The sequence below is a fragment of the Saccostrea cucullata genome, unplaced genomic scaffold (assembly GCF_032062105.1).
Source record: "Saccostrea cucullata isolate Sc308-1 unplaced genomic scaffold, CSIRO_AGI_Scuc_v1 ctg1023, whole genome shotgun sequence".
Taxonomy (NCBI): Eukaryota; Metazoa; Mollusca; class Bivalvia; order Ostreida; family Ostreidae; genus Saccostrea; species Saccostrea cuccullata.
In genome coordinates this window covers 98,484-116,824 of record NW_026938180.1, presented here as the reverse complement: position 1 = coordinate 116,824, position 18,341 = coordinate 98,484, and the positions used below count along the sequence as shown (strand labels likewise).

At 31.3% G+C, this 18,341-nt stretch overlaps 2 protein-coding genes across 2 annotated transcripts; one reads left to right on the top strand and one right to left on the bottom strand.

The window, feature by feature from the left end:
• Nucleotides 1-35: 35 nt before the first annotated feature.
• LOC134249576 (phenolphthiocerol/phthiocerol polyketide synthase subunit B-like) lies at nt 36-12,736 on the bottom strand (the record flags this gene model as incomplete). Its single annotated transcript, XM_062731907.1, has 6 exons — nt 12,446-12,736; nt 10,698-10,858; nt 6,578-6,781; nt 5,122-5,303; nt 4,066-4,240; nt 36-507 (listed from the first exon to the last, which is right to left on the bottom strand). Coding segments are annotated over exons 1-6 (1,403 nt in total), but the record flags the coding sequence as incomplete, so codon positions are not given.
• A 1,822-nt stretch (nt 12,737-14,558) lies between these two features.
• Nucleotides 14,559-17,901, top strand: LOC134249575 (patched domain-containing protein 3-like). The gene is made up of 4 exons (XM_062731906.1): nt 14,559-14,707; nt 14,943-15,149; nt 16,250-16,679; nt 17,106-17,901. Exons 1-4 carry the CDS (start codon nt 14,587-14,589, stop codon nt 17,899-17,901), a joined length of 1,554 nt encoding a protein of 517 aa, XP_062587890.1. The 5' UTR covers nt 14,559-14,586.
• Nucleotides 17,902-18,341: the final 440 nt, after the last annotated feature.

The window sequence follows — 18,341 nt, the reverse complement described above, 5'->3', positions numbered from 1 at the left end:
AAAGATCTGCTAAAGTGATTTCGTTTTGAAGAGACATTATTGTGTGCTTTGCAATATTGTATAGTGAAATCAGATCCTCAGCGGATAAGATTACATACTTTTTTAGGCTAAGACAAGTGTTCATGTTTTGTGAATCCATGTTGTCTTTTCTATGATAACCTTTTATTACTGCATGAGAATTGGTACCACCGAAGCCAAAACAATTAATGGATGCTATCCTGTTTCCGTTCTCATTTTCTGGCCATTTTCCGACTGATTTGCATACTTTCAGCTTGCATTCCTCGAAAGCAATTTTTGGATTCAATGATTCGGCATGAATTGACGGAACAAAGAGTTCTTTTTCCATCATCAAGAGTACTTTGATCAAAGCTGCAGCACCTGCACCAGATTCTAAGTGACCGATGTTTGTTTTAACAGATCCTATTGGTATTTTTTGTGATGCATATTTTGAAAAGAATGCTCCTAATGCGTTTACCTCTGTAAAATCTCCAACAGATGTCCCGGTTCCTAGAATAACATAGCTATTCTTAGAATATCTCTCTTTAAAAAATCTCAAAAGAATGGAGGCCTACAATGCAATGCCAATCCCCCACTCTGAGAAAAGACATTTCTCAATTCTATAAGTTAATGAAAGCAATTTAAAAAAAAAATTATATGGTTTATATTATCTTTTACACATTTAATTCTGTACTTCACTGTTTTAGTATTTTTTATTAAGAACCCTCTCTATACTGTTCTAATTCTATGGTATTTTTCTGCAATTAGAGTGATCTGCCCTAAATTCTAAAAAAATAGAAATTTACAGTATAATACTCAATTTGTTATAATTTCAGGTATTTTAAACATTTTAAAAGTAAGGTTAAATTAACTGAACATGCTATTATTTCGGTATGGAAGTAAACAACAGTGCTTTCTATTGACTGTATAATGTTGTCTTTGGACATTCTTCTCGAGGGTAAATGCCACGCGCGTCACCTGAGCATTGTGGCTAGCATAAAAGCAGAAATTAGTTTGTTATTGAAAAGTTTATATCCAAAAGTAGTCCCAACCATTCCTTAAAGGGGAGAGGGTATGATTTGCACAACCTTGAAACTACACTACCTGAGAATACTTCCATATAAAAACATGCATGACCAATCATGGCTTTGCTATTCTTGAGAAGATTTTAAAAGAATTTTACTATATATTTCTGTTAAACTTTGGCCAGCCAGTATGGCCCCACCCAACCCCCGGGGGTCATGAGTTGAACAAATCTGAATCTACACTAACTAAGAATGCTTCCATATAAATATGATCAATCATGGCTTTGTTATTTTTTAGAAGAAAATTTTAAAAGAATTTTCCTATATATATATGTAAAATTTTGGTCGGCCATTGTGCCCCCGTCCAACCCCCGGGGGTCATGATTTGAATAAACTTGAACTACACTAACTGAGAATGCTTCCATATAAATATGACCAATCATGGCTTTGTTGTTCTTGAGAAGAAAGTTTTAAAGAATTTTCCTATATATTTCTTTGTAAAATTTTGGTCGGCCATTGTGCCCCCGTTCTACCCCCGGGGTCATAAACTGAACAAATTTGAATCTACACTACCTGAGAATTCTTCCATATAAATATCACCAATCATGACTTTGTTATTCTCGAAAACAAGTTTTAAAAGAATTTTCCTACATATTTCTATGTAAAAGTTTGGTTGGCCAGTTTGGCCCCGCCCAGCCCCCGGGGGTCATGATTTGAACAAACTTGAATCTACACTACCTGAGGTTGATTCCACATGAGTTTCATCTTTCCTGGCCTAGTGGTTCTTGAGTAGAAGGTTAAAAAAATGCCTTTAATTTTTCAGTAATTCATAATTATCTCCCTTGGAGAAGGGCGTGGCCCTTCATTTGAACAAACTTGAATTCCCTTAACCTAAGGATACTTTGTAGCAAGTTTGGTTGAAATTGGTCCAGCGGTTCTTCAGAAGAAGATGAAAATATGAAAAGTTTACAACAAAGACAACGACGCCAACGACGACAACGACGACGACAGACAATGGACAAATTTTGATCAGAAAAGCTCACTTGAGCCTTCGGCTCAGGTGAGCTAAAAATTAAACACATTAGCTCAATATTGAATCCTTTATACACTATATTTTCTCAGTGTTCAAAAAACATTTTGCACATGTGAAGAGAGGGTCCTTAATAGTTAATATTTTTCAACCATGTTTTTAAGATATGTGAAAACAAAAAGAGAGAGCTTTATGTATGATTCAAACCCTCTCCATATCGTAATGTTTGGCACAAGACCGACGCAGAATATGCGTTATCAATGCCTTTCAATGTGATTTATATGAACGTGTTTGTTGAAGCGTACTTAATTTCAGAAATATTCGAATTTCGTGTAGAATGGGTTCAGATTCCATTTTTTGGACAAATGAAAGAGATTTCATATTTACCTTTCTATTATTTAAGTGTTAACGAAAAATGGAGACTTGACCCATTTATGTTCAAAATTCAGTTTTTATAGCTCTTGTAAACCTATTTTCCACTAAATATGTTTAACTGTCAACTTTGAAAAAAACAGCCAAATGGTAAGTCGTTCTGTAAAATAAATAAATAAAATGTTTTGAAAATGACATTACTGTGAACATGATTTTAGGAGAAAAAATAACTTTTCCGGGAATTCTGAAAATTGACAGACATACATATATTATTAAATCAGATCGGGGGATTTTCCACGCAATAAACGCCCTCTTTCTTTGCGTCAATATAGTACAATGAGTAGTAAAGGTCAAAATGAAAGCATGTGTTAACTTTCAAATAATACCGATTTAATTTAAAAAAAAATAAAAACCTCTTCCGTTTCCCAGCTTTATCAAGAATTAAGTATAAATACATGTGGATAAAACAATTGAAATACAGAAGTATTTTTTGAAGAAAAATAAAACTAGAAAGCAATGACTAATAAGTGAGAGGAAAGTTTTTTTTGTACTGGTTGAAAGAACGACACAAACGCAATCCTCATGACTCATCAAAACCTACACTTTATATATACTATGAATCTCAATATCCCTACATAAATTAATGCTATTCACAAATTATCTCAAAATAATTTCGCAAATCAAAATGTCAACAATCAAGAAGAAAAATGCTAATACACGACGAAGCATTTTCAAGAATGCTTGCTTGAAATAAAAAAAGTCTTCATTTTGAAAATTAGCTTGATTATTATGGGTATTTGTTTTGGAATCGTGAAAGGGGGGTCTTAATGAAGATCTACAATGAAAAAAGGCCTGAAAAGAATTGGATATGTAATGTGAATCACGCTTAATACAACCAGATGAAGAACTCTTCTATAATAATAATGAGTAATTTACCACCCAAGTTTGCAGTATAGATGTTTATGAATTTATCACCAGAATAAGATTTTAACACTGGATGAAAACAAGACTTGAATATGTTTATTACAATTTCAGAGATATTATGTTTATATTAAATTCCTTTTTTTTAGAATGAGTCATTCTTCTTCAATTTTTCAAGTCTGTATGATCGTTAAATAAAATTATGTTTGAAAAGAAATTACGAGTATGTACAGGTAACTGAAAACTAGTGTTATCACATTTTATAGTCTCTTTTCAGTAACAGTCAAGGTTTGAAGGATATCAGTACTCAGACCGTCTTAAATTAATATGACATGCATTACTGTTCACTAATATCAGATTGCCACAGGTAAATATTTTCAGACTGCAACAACAAAAGAATAACATCACAGCATGATGTTTGAGTTAGCCTGAGACCAGTATTAGTTTTGAAATATCTCTAACTTAAAGCTCGTCTTTGAATTACATTATGGCAAAAATAGCGTTGAAAATATAGTTTGCGTGAGGAATATAAAATGACTTTTTGCAACATTTCTGTATACTTTAGTGAGCGTAGTAAACTGTAATATACAGGCATGACGCTGTTGCTTTAGTTTATTCCGATTTTTTGGTAACTATTTGTTTTCCTTTTGAGAACGATATATGAATTTAGATTATCGCAAAAATACACTCTGATCCAATGAACACAATAAATCTGCTTACCATGGGCTTCTATGTATTGCACAGAACTTGGTGGAATATTGCTTTTTCTGTAAATTGTTTCCACTAGCTTTTCTTGCTGCTCACCAGATGGAGAAGTTATTGGAGAACTCAAATGACCATCTTGATTAAGCCATGTAAAAATCGTTCCCCATATTTTATTTCCGTCTTTGATGGCCTAAAATGAAAAAAAAACATTAAGATGTTAGTTAAACTCAAAATAAATTTATGCATTGCAAGGAAGATCTTAAAAAAACTATGTCTTGTTTATTATTATAGATTCAAATCAAAAGAAAATGTATTTCCTTACAGCATATTTTTTTGATTTTCATACATTTAGGATTTTAAAGCTATCAACAAACTCTGTATAATGGCGAATGGCTATACAATGCACGTTTGAAAGACATGAACAACTATCACTGACATTAATAATCTAATACAGGTAAAATAATCCTACGAATTTTTAAATATTTTAAATATCTCTTTTTCAAAAAAAAAAAAAAAAAAAAAAAAAAACGAATTAATTAAATTGATTTGTGCTTTAACGTTCAAATCTGTTAATGTAAAAGTGATTGAATTGGAAAACATTTTAAGGAATGAAGCTTATTTCAATTTTGTTATACATGTACGATATAACATAACTTGGGACAGTTTACGCTTTATAAACCGTGAAGTAGTTTAAAAAAGAGTAAACTGCCCGAAGTTAAGTTACATCGTATAGAATTAAAAGTTGAAAAAAAGCATTCCTTATCATTTAATTTCCGTATAGACAATGAGACAATTTTTCCCCAAGAAAAAGACTTCAAATTTTGCATACTAGTGTTTTAGAAGTAACGTCAAGCGGAGTTATACGTTTTGACGTTACTCATTGTGACGTAGGGAAGTTATGTTATACAAAATGGATTGTATATTTTACCCAATCAAATGACGTTTAATAATTAAAATTAAATTATTCACTTACAACAAGGTCGATTCATCCAAACCATATCAATTAATAGGACATACATGATCACTTCTGAATGTACATGTAGCATGCAAAGTATCGGATACTTCACTTACATCAGCAAGTTTCTTTAATATAACGATGCCACACCCTTCTCCGCGGGCATATCCATCAGCATCTTTTGAAAACGTATGACATTTTCCTGTTGGCGATGCCATCCTTGCAGATGATAGGTTTATAAAACTTTCTGGATCGAGAATAAAGCTGACACCACCAGCGATGGCCATTGATATCTCGCCTGAACCATGAAATGAAAGTTAAAATTATCATTAACTAAGTAAACAATTGCTTACCAAAGTAATTGATTAAATTACAACTACTTTGATAAACCATTTCCTTATGATTCCATTATTAATTTTATGTAAATTATTTTCAAGTGGGCAAAATAAATATTACCGTTTATTTTATTTTTTTTTTGTAATAATTAACCATACTGCTTGGTGGTTTGTTTAAAGATTTCTGAATTTCCAACAACGCTGACAAAAGCGAGCCTCATTAGGGGACATAAAATGACCATTCAGATAGAATAAGGATGTTTGTGACTACATGTAACTCTTAAAACAACAAGACCGAATGACACTACACGAACGTGAACATCCTCATAATCTTTGGACACATGTAAAAAGTATCCAAATAAATAAATAGAAAAGGGGAAATTATAAATTATTTTAAAGTTTATCTAAGTTTAGAATAAATGTACACGAGAAGTAATTTAAGGGAAATTACTGGAGTTTTATTATGTGAAAACTATAATAGAGATTTTTTAAAAATTTCATACCGTGTGTAACTTACATTTACTTCAGAATGAAGCTTATTTCAACTTATACGATTTAACATCACTTGAGACTGTTTAAGCTTTATAAGTCGCGAAGCAGTTTATTAAAAAGTGTGAACTGCCCCCAAGGCATGGGAAATGGATTTAAAGGGGCACAGGGGTTGTAGCCATTTTCAGGCTATTTCGACCTACTAGATCTACTTATAAGAATTTACAAAAATGTTCAAATTTTAAAACTAAAATGTATGAAATTTTCTTTGCCAAATGATACTTGACAACTTAAGATACCATATCATAAAAATGAATTCAAATTTGAATTGAAATATTTCAGTTAGCATTGGTCTCTTTTGATTATATAGTGAAAATGCATTAATTCTTTGAACTTTTTTTTGAAATGTGTGGCCCCAGGGTCATAGGTTCCTTTTGGGCGGGGGCTCTATATGATTACTGTTGTCTATTGCTGATTACTTGAAATGAATTTTTGGTTCTCGTACTTGTACCTATGGGTTTTAAATAAAACAAAACTGAATTCAAAATTGAGAATGTCATAGCCTTTGGTTTAAATCCGATCAAATTTATTACACGATTCTCAGGTGAGCTATCAGGTCTTTGTGCCTCTCTTAGTATTTTACATGAAAATATAAGAAATTTAAATACGTATTGACATCACTACCTCTGAGATATTTTGATGTACAATGTACTTATAATATAGACAATATCTCTCTTATCTCTCCTACCGTTCCGTAAAGCCTGTGATGCTGTATGTATGGCAACCATAGAGGAAGAACAAGCAGTTTCTATTGTCATCGCTGGACCAAGGAGATTGTAGAAGTATGCCACTCTTGCCGAGAGGATACTACTGTCTGCCCCTGTTACTGTTGTATTAGTACTGTTTTGTTTGGCCGAACGCAGTAGGCAATCCCAGTCATGATTCATGGCACCTAGTAGAAATCTACGAATTAGCAATGTACTTAACTGTATTTAAAGCTATAACATCGATAGGTTTTTCGTCACATTTTGCTGAAGTATATTTTTCTCACTAATTTTGTCTAATTTACAAAATAATAGCTATATAAATAGGTTTATGAACTACAAGAAGTAAAACACACGTTTTAAACGCATGTTTCTTATAAATGGATATTAGGTGAACAATTAGAAAGTTATTTTACGGAATCGGATGATATTTCTTTAAGAATACTGACGCTGTTGATGCTATATTAGTACAAATATACAATTTATAGCGCTATCAATATTATTTTTTCAAAGTCATTATATATGGCTATGACAATATTCTTGCATAGGTGGTATTTACTTTTTTTCTCATGAATGCTTATTTGTTCTGACCCCGGAGACATACTTTCATCACATAATAAAGAACAACGTTCAAATTATTGTTTTCAATAAGCTTTCAAATAAATTCCTTTTTCAAACGCTATCTTCTGCTATTGACCGTCGAAAAAGTGTTAATTTACATGTAAAAAAATGCAAATGTTCGCTTTTGAAATGAATCTTTACCACATTTACCTTTATATAGAAGCTTATTTATTTGTTTGTCCCTGGTAAGATTTTTTGTAGATATATTTATTTAAGTTTCCATTGCATCATTATTTCTATTGAATTTATGATCTGTATACAATACCCTTTAATGAATTTTGCACAGTGCTTACATTAAATAATTGAAGAAATTATTTAAGCCGTTTTTTTAATAAAAATTGTTCAGCTGCCCTCTCCCAAATAACTTTCTAAAAATGGCCCGACTCAAAACTTTTTTCACTACAGGGCACGATATTTTTTTATCTTTTTATTCCTCTTATCCCGTCAACAAATATGTTGAAGATTTCTTGAAAAAAAATTTAACCACCTACATGCATGTGTACCTATTGACATAATAAGAAATGACAAGCAAACATTATTTTAAGATAGCCCTAATAGCTGCATGAAATAAATTAAATGAGAAGATAGGCATGAATATGCTTTAAGTAATGAGATAAACAGGTCATTGAAAGACCAGAAAATATTTTCATTTTCGACTTTTTTCATATTTTATGCGAATTTTCATCGATTTTATAGTATATTATGGTTCAGAAAATATAGAACACAAGCTTAGCTATCTATCAATTCATAATTTATTTTTATACACTAACATCAAGTACACCTTGTATATAATAAATTCAAATAGGAAATGGTATATTGTATGTTCTCCGAAGTAAAAAGTATTTCAAATGTGAATAAATCCAACCAAACTCGAGGGAATTATCCACTTTTTTGTGGCCTCTGTGTAAACTTTGAATGAAAAATGGTCTTGTTTTAAAGATGAGAATCATTTAAGGTTCTGAACTACTCACTATCACAATTTAACTGTGATTTGATTTTTAGATCAAATAATCGACAGCATTAGGACGTTAGCGTACCGTTTTCTTTGCTTAAAAAATAATCAAAAAATAAATATTAAAAAACAAACAAACAAACAAACCCATATCCAAATCCAAACAATGGAAAAAACAAAAACAATTTATCCTTCAGGAACAATTAATCCTTCAGGACATCATTAAGTTAATTATAAACGATTTCATGTTTGATTAAGCCATCATTTGTCGAAAAGTGAACAAATTCAATTTTTTTTTAACCGTTTTATATCTTCTTTTGATTTTTTTATTCTATAATATAAAGGGTTTTCTTAATGTAGGATTCTTCTCGTATTTCTTGTATCTAGAAATTAATGACATTTTCATAGAATCTAGAAGACAGTGAAACTAAGAAATGGAATCAATTAGATTAAATTTGACCGTTTTATATTAGATGCATAGTCAGGTAAAGGTTATTATCTTTTTCAGGACATTAAAAATAAAAAAAATCCTGTTGCCAATGATGCGATGATACTTCAATTGAAAAACATTAAACGTTTTTTTTTCTTTTTGCATAAAAAGATATTATCATATAAGTTCTTGAGCATGATATTACCAAATTGACATAAATAACAACTACAATGGATACAGGCTCATCCGAACTATAAAAGAAAAATTTGGATGTAGTAGTTATTTTTATATTATCCTATATGTATGTTTTTCCCTATTTTCACATTCAATGAAGTAGTCATATTCATATAAAGATTCATAAACAAAAAGCTGGATCGTATACTAAGCGAGAAAGAGCAAGGTTTACTTTATAAATAAAATGGCCCTGTCCTTATCAATTAATAAACTATCAGTCTCTTTCCCATTTCATATATTAAAATAAAGTAGAGACTTATTGCTTTCAATTCCTGTATTAAATTTCTTTTTTGAGAATCTAAGTATTGGAAAGGAGGCTTTAAGAAAATGTTATGTTCTTGGATTTTGCAGAAAACATGCGTTTTTGATTACATTCAGCAAAGAATAAAAATATGAGCACAGCCCGCGATCCAAAAATTAAATCATCCTTTATAATCTTGATGTTTACAGGATATGAGGAAAATGACACATTTTATGACGTCCTAATGCATTGACTAGAAGAAAATTACCTCATGTTAAATAGATACATTGTCACAAACAGTCTAAATGATGAATACTGCATTTTCAACATAAACTAAACAGTTTTGATTTTTCAGAAATTCCGAGGACCAAAAAAAGGCCCTAGGTGGCTCTTGCCCGGACTTTGAATGGATTTTTGGCTGAAATCCGTACTTAAATTGGAAGTTCTTAAAAAGCTCATAATAGAAGTTTGTTTTATAAATCATATTTAATAGATATTTTTCAAAACTTTTGTTCATTATCATTAATTTAAATTACATTTAAAAATTTCTTCAAGTCTTTGAATGTTTAAAAATTGTTATTAAATTCAATTTACCATTTCTATCTGAAGTTTCACATATATGCGATGAGGAAAGAAAAATATGATCTTTTTAAAATCGTATAAATATAGAAGACGTATAATCAAAATTATTTTACTTTTGATATTTCATCAGCTGGTCAGAGACCAGACAGGAATCCTACTCTAAATGTTTTCAGCTTTTATCAGTTATTCAATTACCTAATATGTATTAAGTATCGGTAATATTCAATTACATTTGTTTTAAGAGATTATATATAAAACTAGAGGTACTGTGAGCAATGAGCTCAGTAAATGATACATGTACCCCGCCTCACATATGAAGATAATGGGTGTGTCCAAGTTTTGTTGCGGGAAACCCAAAATGTATGTCAGATCAAAATAAAAATAAAGGTGCAATATGTACTTAAGATTCTATGAAAGTTTTATCAAATTTCATTCAGTGGTATGAGAGGAGTTGCGGATAAAAGATTGGTACCCCAAAGCGTAGCAGACAAACGGACGGACATACCGATTAATATATACCCTCCCGCTTTTCAAGCCGGGGGTAAAAAAATTATAACAGAACTCGAAATAAGTGATGACCAGCTGGTCCGGGCTATTACATCTACATGTAGTACTTGTGAGTGCATCTGCCCTTTTGGACAGTTTTTTTAAGCCTGACAGAGTTAACGTTGTGTGTGCATGCTCTGTCGATTATTGTTTTGAAAAACAATATTACTGATTATCACAATCTGAACATTAGATAAATATTTTGATTATGGTTTTGGGCCAGTCATTTTTTTTTAAATCTACTGGCCCAATAGGACAATGAAAGAACTAAGCTTTCCAGTAAAAAGGGAAATAAGGCGATATAGGGATATAAAAGTAGAAGTAAAAAAATGTATTTTAGTCGTATTTCATGCTGTTAATGAGAGACACTTTAAAAATCTTTAAATTTCGTCGTCAAAACTCTAAGAGTACTGATCATTTCAAAACGCATTCCTCTGACACATCATTCTTTAAGCTACCAATTCTTGTAGCAATGAATTACAATTACAAAGTTCTTACCGATGTAGACACCGGTTTCAGAACCATTTAATCTTTCTCGGGTTATTCCACCATCCTCAAGAGCCATGTGAACTGCTTCCAGTACAAAACGTTGTTGCGGATCGACGAGTTCAGCCTCTTTGTCGCTAATCCCAAAGAATTTATTGTCCCATTCATTGAAGCTAGATGAAAAAAACCCACTCATAACATATCAGCTGATCATAATATGTTGATAACAAAGATAAGACGAGTAAATTAATAAGAATCAAACGTTTTGATTATTATACGTGTATACGAGTTTCTCCTCATTTTTAAAATAGGGCAAAGGGAATAAGTAAAAATACGTACACTTTAAGTGACTTAGACAATCAGTATTGATGGATTTATTCAGGTAAATCCATAACTTGGATCTTACTTCCTTGCTTTTGTTAATCTTGTATTGTATGACTTTTTATTCCCTATATATTATTTATATATTTTAATATTTTTTTTTTTGCTTTCGTTTCATCTTTGTTTTTTTTTCTTCAAGTATTGTTCCCATTATACCTGTCATTCAATATTTATATGCATGTAGTTGACAGTTAATTTAAGGAAACGGATTAATATATAACTTGTCACAACCGAATCCTGTATGTATTATTAACTGTGTATATTTGATGCCTAATTAAAATGAAAAAAAGTTTAAACTTAATCCATAATGTAGTGTGGTTTTATACATTTTCTTGAATGATTTGTTATGGCGAAATATGCACTCAAGATGAAATCCAATGAATGACTGCCATACCTATCCCTTATCTTGAACGATTACTGCGGTTGTCTGATTCATATGAGCATTTAGTTTAAAAAAAAAGAAATGTCAAAAGGTAAATGTCACCCTAAATTACATCACATTAAAAATGTTCAATGAGGGTTGATGATTTATCCCTTAGAAGAGCTGATAAGACAACAGAGTAATTTTCATACAGGAAGTTGATATGCAGGTAAAGAAATTTAGGGTCACTATTCTTATATATAACTATTCAATTTTCCTTAACTTTCAGCTCTTTCGATTTGAATATTTCTAAGCAATTAATTATGGTTTTTTACATATATTTCCTGACTTGCATACCATTATTTCATATCTGATCATGTGCAGTATTACATGAAAAGATTCATGCTGCATAAATAAGTTATACACGTGTACCAAATATTTTAATAAGACGTGTACATCATTATCATAATTTATCCAATAACTTGGAAAATACTTTTTTTCTTGTCATTAATCAAAAATTGATATTACTTTTGTTTTCAAACAAGTATTGAAAAATTCAAAAATTTATCAAAAAATAAGGCATTATCACTTGTTAATAATACACAAAACAAACAAAATTAAGTGCGTGGATTTATCTTTTTTGACTAATTTTAATGGAAATAAAAATCAATTTCTTCAATATAAAGACATTGTAAGTTTTCTTTGGTGCTCAGATATGCAGCTTTGTATCGTTTATTATGTAATCCTATGTAAAAAATGGATTAATTTTAATATACTAGCTATAGTGCAGTGCAAAATGTCACTTTAAATGCAACCAAAAATCATAAAGACAATTTTAAAAAAAAAATTTGTTTAGCTATGTATAAAGATAAAAATAATTAAAGTAAACTTTTCAAAAATAAATCCTAGACTTGTGATAACAGGATCTGGCCTTGATAAATCAAGGGATTAGAAATGTTCATACTATTGAGCAATTCTGAGAAAGAAGTATTTTAGAAATCTGTTCTGAAAAGTATACCTTTTTACGAGTCCAGCTTTTCTGACGTAAGTTTTACGTGGGCTGTCTGGATTGGGGTCGTAAAACGCATCAACATTGAATCTGTCAGGGGGGATATCCTGGACGTGATCTTCTCCATTTACAAGAACCCTCCAGAATTCTTCTATATTGTCCGCCCCAGGAAAGATACAGCCAATTCCAACGACAGCGATGGTTGTATCTTCCTCCATTTCTTATCCTACAAAATTCAAATCTGACATGACATTGAATTTTAGAAAAGAAAAAAATTGAGTGAATCAATTTCTAATTTTTCGTCGAGCGCTAGTTCCGGTATTTATAGAGATGGCCACATCAAAGATTATTGAAAGATATGATGTCACCACTGTCTGATTGGTCATTTAGACAAATCGAAGGTGTCTCCGCCTCCTGTTTCCATGAATTTTACGAGAAAAGTTTATTTTTTGTCAATTTAATTCCAAAAAAGGTAAAACATATAGCTAAAGATAAGTTATGTAAATATAATTATATGTCGAGAGAGAAAAAGGTGATGCGCATGCGTTGTTACAGACAACCATCAAAAGAGAATTTTTTTTCCTAGGTAACGAATCAAAACACCTGGATTGATTCCGGAAGTTGAAGAAAAGTGAATCTTTCCATTAATGTTCTGGAATGAAAATGGAAAAGTAAGTACTAATCTTATTTATATTTGATTTCAAAATTTTGATAAAAATGATTACAGCTTTCTGTGTATCTTTATCACGTTGTCGAGTTGTAAAAATGATAACAATAACAAACTTCTCCAGCATGTCGAGGTACAAATAGTAAGTCATCTTAAAAATAATGCTTGCATGACCTCTCCTGACTCAAAGCAAAGTTATCGAGTCGAATTTTTATTTTCTCCCAAAATAATTGTCAACATATTTGTTGACAGAATAAGAGAAATAAAAAGAAAACAATTAGATAGTCCTGGAATGTAAATATAAGTTTTGAGTCTGGTCATTTGTAACCAGTCGGTCGCGAAAGGGCAATCAAACGATTTTTCCAAAAATGACCCTGTGTTTGTATTTTATCCTAACATAGAAGTAAAATTTCGTAAGTAAAATATCATATGTCTATATTTTTTATCCTAACATAGAAGTAAAATTTCGTAAGTAAAATATCATATGTCTGTATTTTTTTTCATTATGAAAAATGAGTTAATTTTATATGTACGCTTCCAAATGACTTTTGAAATTAGTATTTTGCTTTCTTGCAGGAAGAATACTTTGGTTCATGTCAAAGAAAAAAGCAAGAAGACATGCTTCAGCAATTGCTATACAAAATATGAAGATCTTATGGAGTCACTTTTTGAACGTATTGGGATTTTTATTAGCCATTTTCCAATTACCATACTAATAATTTGCATTTTAGTAAACGGGGCATTTATGTCTGGTTTCATGTGGCTTAAATCGGAAAACGATGTTGAAGTTCTCTATACACCAGAAAATAGTCAGTCATTCTTGAATAGAGAATCTCTAAAACAAATTTACAGAGATCCTACCGGAGAAAATTTTCACCCTTATCAATTACCAGATTTTGGAAAGTATGCAGATTTAATTATTTTTTCAAAGGAAAGGACGAATTTGAACTTGTCCGTGATAGCAGAAATGCGACAAATTGACCAGTATGTCAAAAATTCAATATTTGTTTTTGACTCCCATGGTAAAATGATATATTTCAAAGATTTATGTGCAATGAACCTGGAGAAGTGTGCTATATATGGTGACATTGTCTTATCCCTCGAATTTCAACAGGATTTTTTGTCGGGAAAAGCTACTTTTCCATTATACAAAGGGACACTTCTTTCATCCATATTAGCCGATGCAAAAAGCAAAAATGGTAACCTGACTTCAACTTTTGGTATAAAACTGCGCTATTATCTCCGCCAAGACAATATTTTGTCATCTAACTGGGAGACCAACTTTCTGGAAAAGATCAATCTATTGAAAACAAACTTAACAGACATTTCTTATGCAACATCCGAATCACTTGGGGAAGAGTTGGAAAAGAATACAAATGGGGACATTCAATTTTTCTCCCTTACATTTACATTAATGTTGACATATGCTTGCATTGCTTCCTCGTCATCTTTTTTAACGTGCAACAATGTTGCAAATCGCATCATGCTCGGGTTAGCTGGTGCATTCGCACCGATACTTGGGATAGGATCTGCACTTGGGGCAGTCAGCGCCATTGGAATAAAGTTTACAAGTATTGTTGGTGTGATGCCGTTTCTTGTTGTCGGTAATAAATTTTTTTTCCCATTCGAAAGCAACCTTTGTAAAGAAGTTAATTTATGTCATCTTCTATATAAAATCTTTTGTTTTGATAAAATTGTTATATATCAACGCATATTTGTAATTATGTAATAAAAGTTATTGCTTTATATTACAGACCCCGCTCAATGCTCAATTGTGCAATGTAACTTTTTTTCTCTCAGACATACATATGTATAATCAAATGAACGTATATCTGATAGGTATTGGCATAGATGACATGTTCATATTGATGTCTGGCATTGCTGAAGCTCCATCCCTCGGTGCTTCATCGATTGAGGAAAGGATGAGATATATGTTGCAGAAAAGTGGGATTGCAATAACAATCACCTCTATCACTGACCTACTTGCATTTGGTATTGGAGCAACATCCGTTTTTATCAGCATAAAAAACTTTTGTATTTTCACAGGTAATTTCATTTAATTACCCAACAACCTTTAAAAATCTTTAAAAATATTACTAACCATTAAAGACTTAATTTTAAAATGTTTTATTGCTTTATCTCAATTACCAATGAAAATAGAAAAAAAATGAAAATTCGCTAGAATGGAGATAATCTTGAGCTTAATATAAAATGTTGTTGAATAGATAAAACATAATTTAAAAAAAATCAAAGGAAGAAAAAGATTTATCTGTGCCAATTTTAAATAAAGACGTGATAAATAATGACTTCAGTCTGAAGTCATTCCGCCCTAAAGGTATTAACAAACTTAATGACTTCACTAGGATGAACGTGAACTAGACCCAATACGGGATTGTAGCAAACAAGTAACCCTTAATTTGCTTTAACAATTCTGGAACAACCCACTCACGTATTTATAAAGTATTTTTCAATTTCTTTTATCCGATCAACATTTCCAAATTCTTGATATATTCTAATTCTATCTGTACAATTGCCTCTCTTTATTATCTTTCTGCTGTTTCTTTTTATCTTAGAAAATTCCGCTATTTGGAAAAAATAACACAATGTACGATTTCCTAAGTAATTAGTAATAATTCACCCAGTCGATTGTGTAAATTGCACTTCACCAGAGTACACACGACAGACCAGACGCATTTCCAGGCGCTCTGGATTTCTTTATCAACACCTGATCAGAAACTGCAAATTAAACATGTAAAATTGTAAATATTTAGTGTTTAGTAGTTTAGGTGTAGTGCTAAATGTTTAATTTTTTTGCCTACTCGGCGTTAAACAATATTCAATCCATCAATCAATCTTTTGTTTTTATGACTTCTTAGCCTTTTCTTTTATCTCAATTTGCAGGGAATCGAAGGGACAGGTAGTCCCGAAAATTTGGCAATTCCTTTTGTTCGTTGCAAAAAAAAAATTTGATCAGAGTTTTTCCTTAGATAAACTACATGTATGTTCAAAAGATAAACGCTTACAAATATTTTTTCATAATCATTCAATATTTACTCACCTAAAAACAGATCTTTTACTTAAACAAAGATTCATAAGAATGTCATGATTTTATTGTGTCTATTTTTGCATTCTTTTTAATTTTGTAGGTGTTGCTGTATTTTTCTGTTATCTAAACCAGCTGTTCTTTTTGTGCCCTGCAATATGTTTGAATGAGAAAAGAACTCGACAGAAAAGACATTTTTTGAGTTGCATGAAGATAAAATCATCGAACGAGGTTTCAAAAGCAAGCCTACATAAGTATTGTTGTACCGGGGATATTCCAGAGAACAGAGGGGATGTAGAGAGTGCTTTAGAAAAGTATCCAAAATTATTTGTTATCCGATTTCTTTTAAAGCCCATCCTTGGAAAAATAATGATCGTTATTGTTTTTATGGCATACATAGGTGCCTCTGTTTACGGAGCAATCAATTTGAAGCAAGGTCTTTCATTATATAATTTAGTTTCGGATCATTCATACTTTTACAAATACAGTGTTTGGGACGAAGATTATTTTACAACAGAACCTATTATTACTTTATGTATAAGAGGTGAACAAAAATACTCTTCTCAAATGACGCAAAATATTATTTCGTCTATTTTATCCAAAGCCCTAACTGACCCAAATATTGATAAAAATTTTGAAATAAACTGGTTACAGTCGTATACAGATTCAACATTTTACAAGAACAATACAGAGAAAGATTTTATCATTGGTTTAAAAAGTTTCCTGAACACCTCTAAGCAATTCTACAACGATATTGTTTTTAATAAGAACCAATCTAGCATAATTTCTTCAAAAATTTATGTCAAATCTTTGAACATTCAATCTACAGAAGCACAAGGATCTCTTATGCTACGCTTACGCGAATTAAGTGATAATGCTGATATACCAAGCTATTTTTACGCTCCAGCATTCATTTTTTATGAACAGTTCGTTCAGATTTGGCCAAGCACTCTGCAAACTGTTGGGGTTGCTCTTGCAGTTATGTTTGTAATAACAATCTTATTTATGCCTCATCCACTCATGGTATTTATTGTTACGATAACACTTGTAAGCATTTTGACTGGAATATTCGGTTTCATGCATATCTGGGATTTGACTTTGAGTTCCATTACCATGATCCATCTTGTGATAAGTGTCGGTTTTTCTGTAGATTTTAGCGTGCATATCTGTCACGCCTTTTTGACAGTCAGATCTGAGAAACGGGACAAGATTCTACAATTAGCATTTGATAAAGCCGGTGGTCCAATATTCAACGCAGCATTTTCCTCTTTACTTGGAATAGCAATGCTTGGCTTATCTCAAAGTTACATTTTTCAATCATTTGGTAAAGTTATGTTTTTGGTTATAGGGTTCGGACTTCTTCATGCTGCATTATTTTTGCCTCTTGTACTGTGGTTTCTATTTCCATGTTTCTCAACTAAAAAAGATGACAAAAATAACATACAAAAGCCAACCCCCCTTTTCTCAATTTGTGCTGAAAAATACGATAAGAATGATCTATCACAAGACAATAAAGAACCCATTCAAATTTCAAATATAATTGATTTAAACGTGGAAATAAGTAGAAAACTAAACCTAAAACATATTTCAAGTTGTACTCACAGTGCAAACCTATCGCTTAAATGTATCCAATCAATACCAGTCGTGTATGCTATCGACAAAGTCCTCGCTTACACTCATAAGAAGGTTGCGATATATTCATCTGGAAAACATGAACTCAGCTACTGGGAGTTATTTCACTCTTTAGAAGACTGAAAAAAATCATACTTAACATAGGAACATATCACAATAACTTAAAATCTTTTGTTAGGATATTTTATCACATAACATTTCTTGTATGTTATAAGATATTACTGTACCAGGAAGTTGCAATAAGCATAACATTATTGTCTAGATTTGCATTTCATAAAGATTTCATAGTCACGACGTCTAAATCTGAATTGATCTTAAATTGAAAGCCTTTATACTTTATATGCGATGCTATAAGCATAACATTATTGTCTAGATTTGCATTTCATAAAGATTTCATAGTCACGACGTCTAAATCTGAATTGATCTTAATTTGAAAGCCTTTATACTTTATATGCGATGCTATAAGCATAACATTATTGTCTAGATTTGCATTTCGTAAAGATTTCATAGTCACGACGTCTAAATCTGAATTGATCTTAATTTGAAAGCCTTTATACTTTATA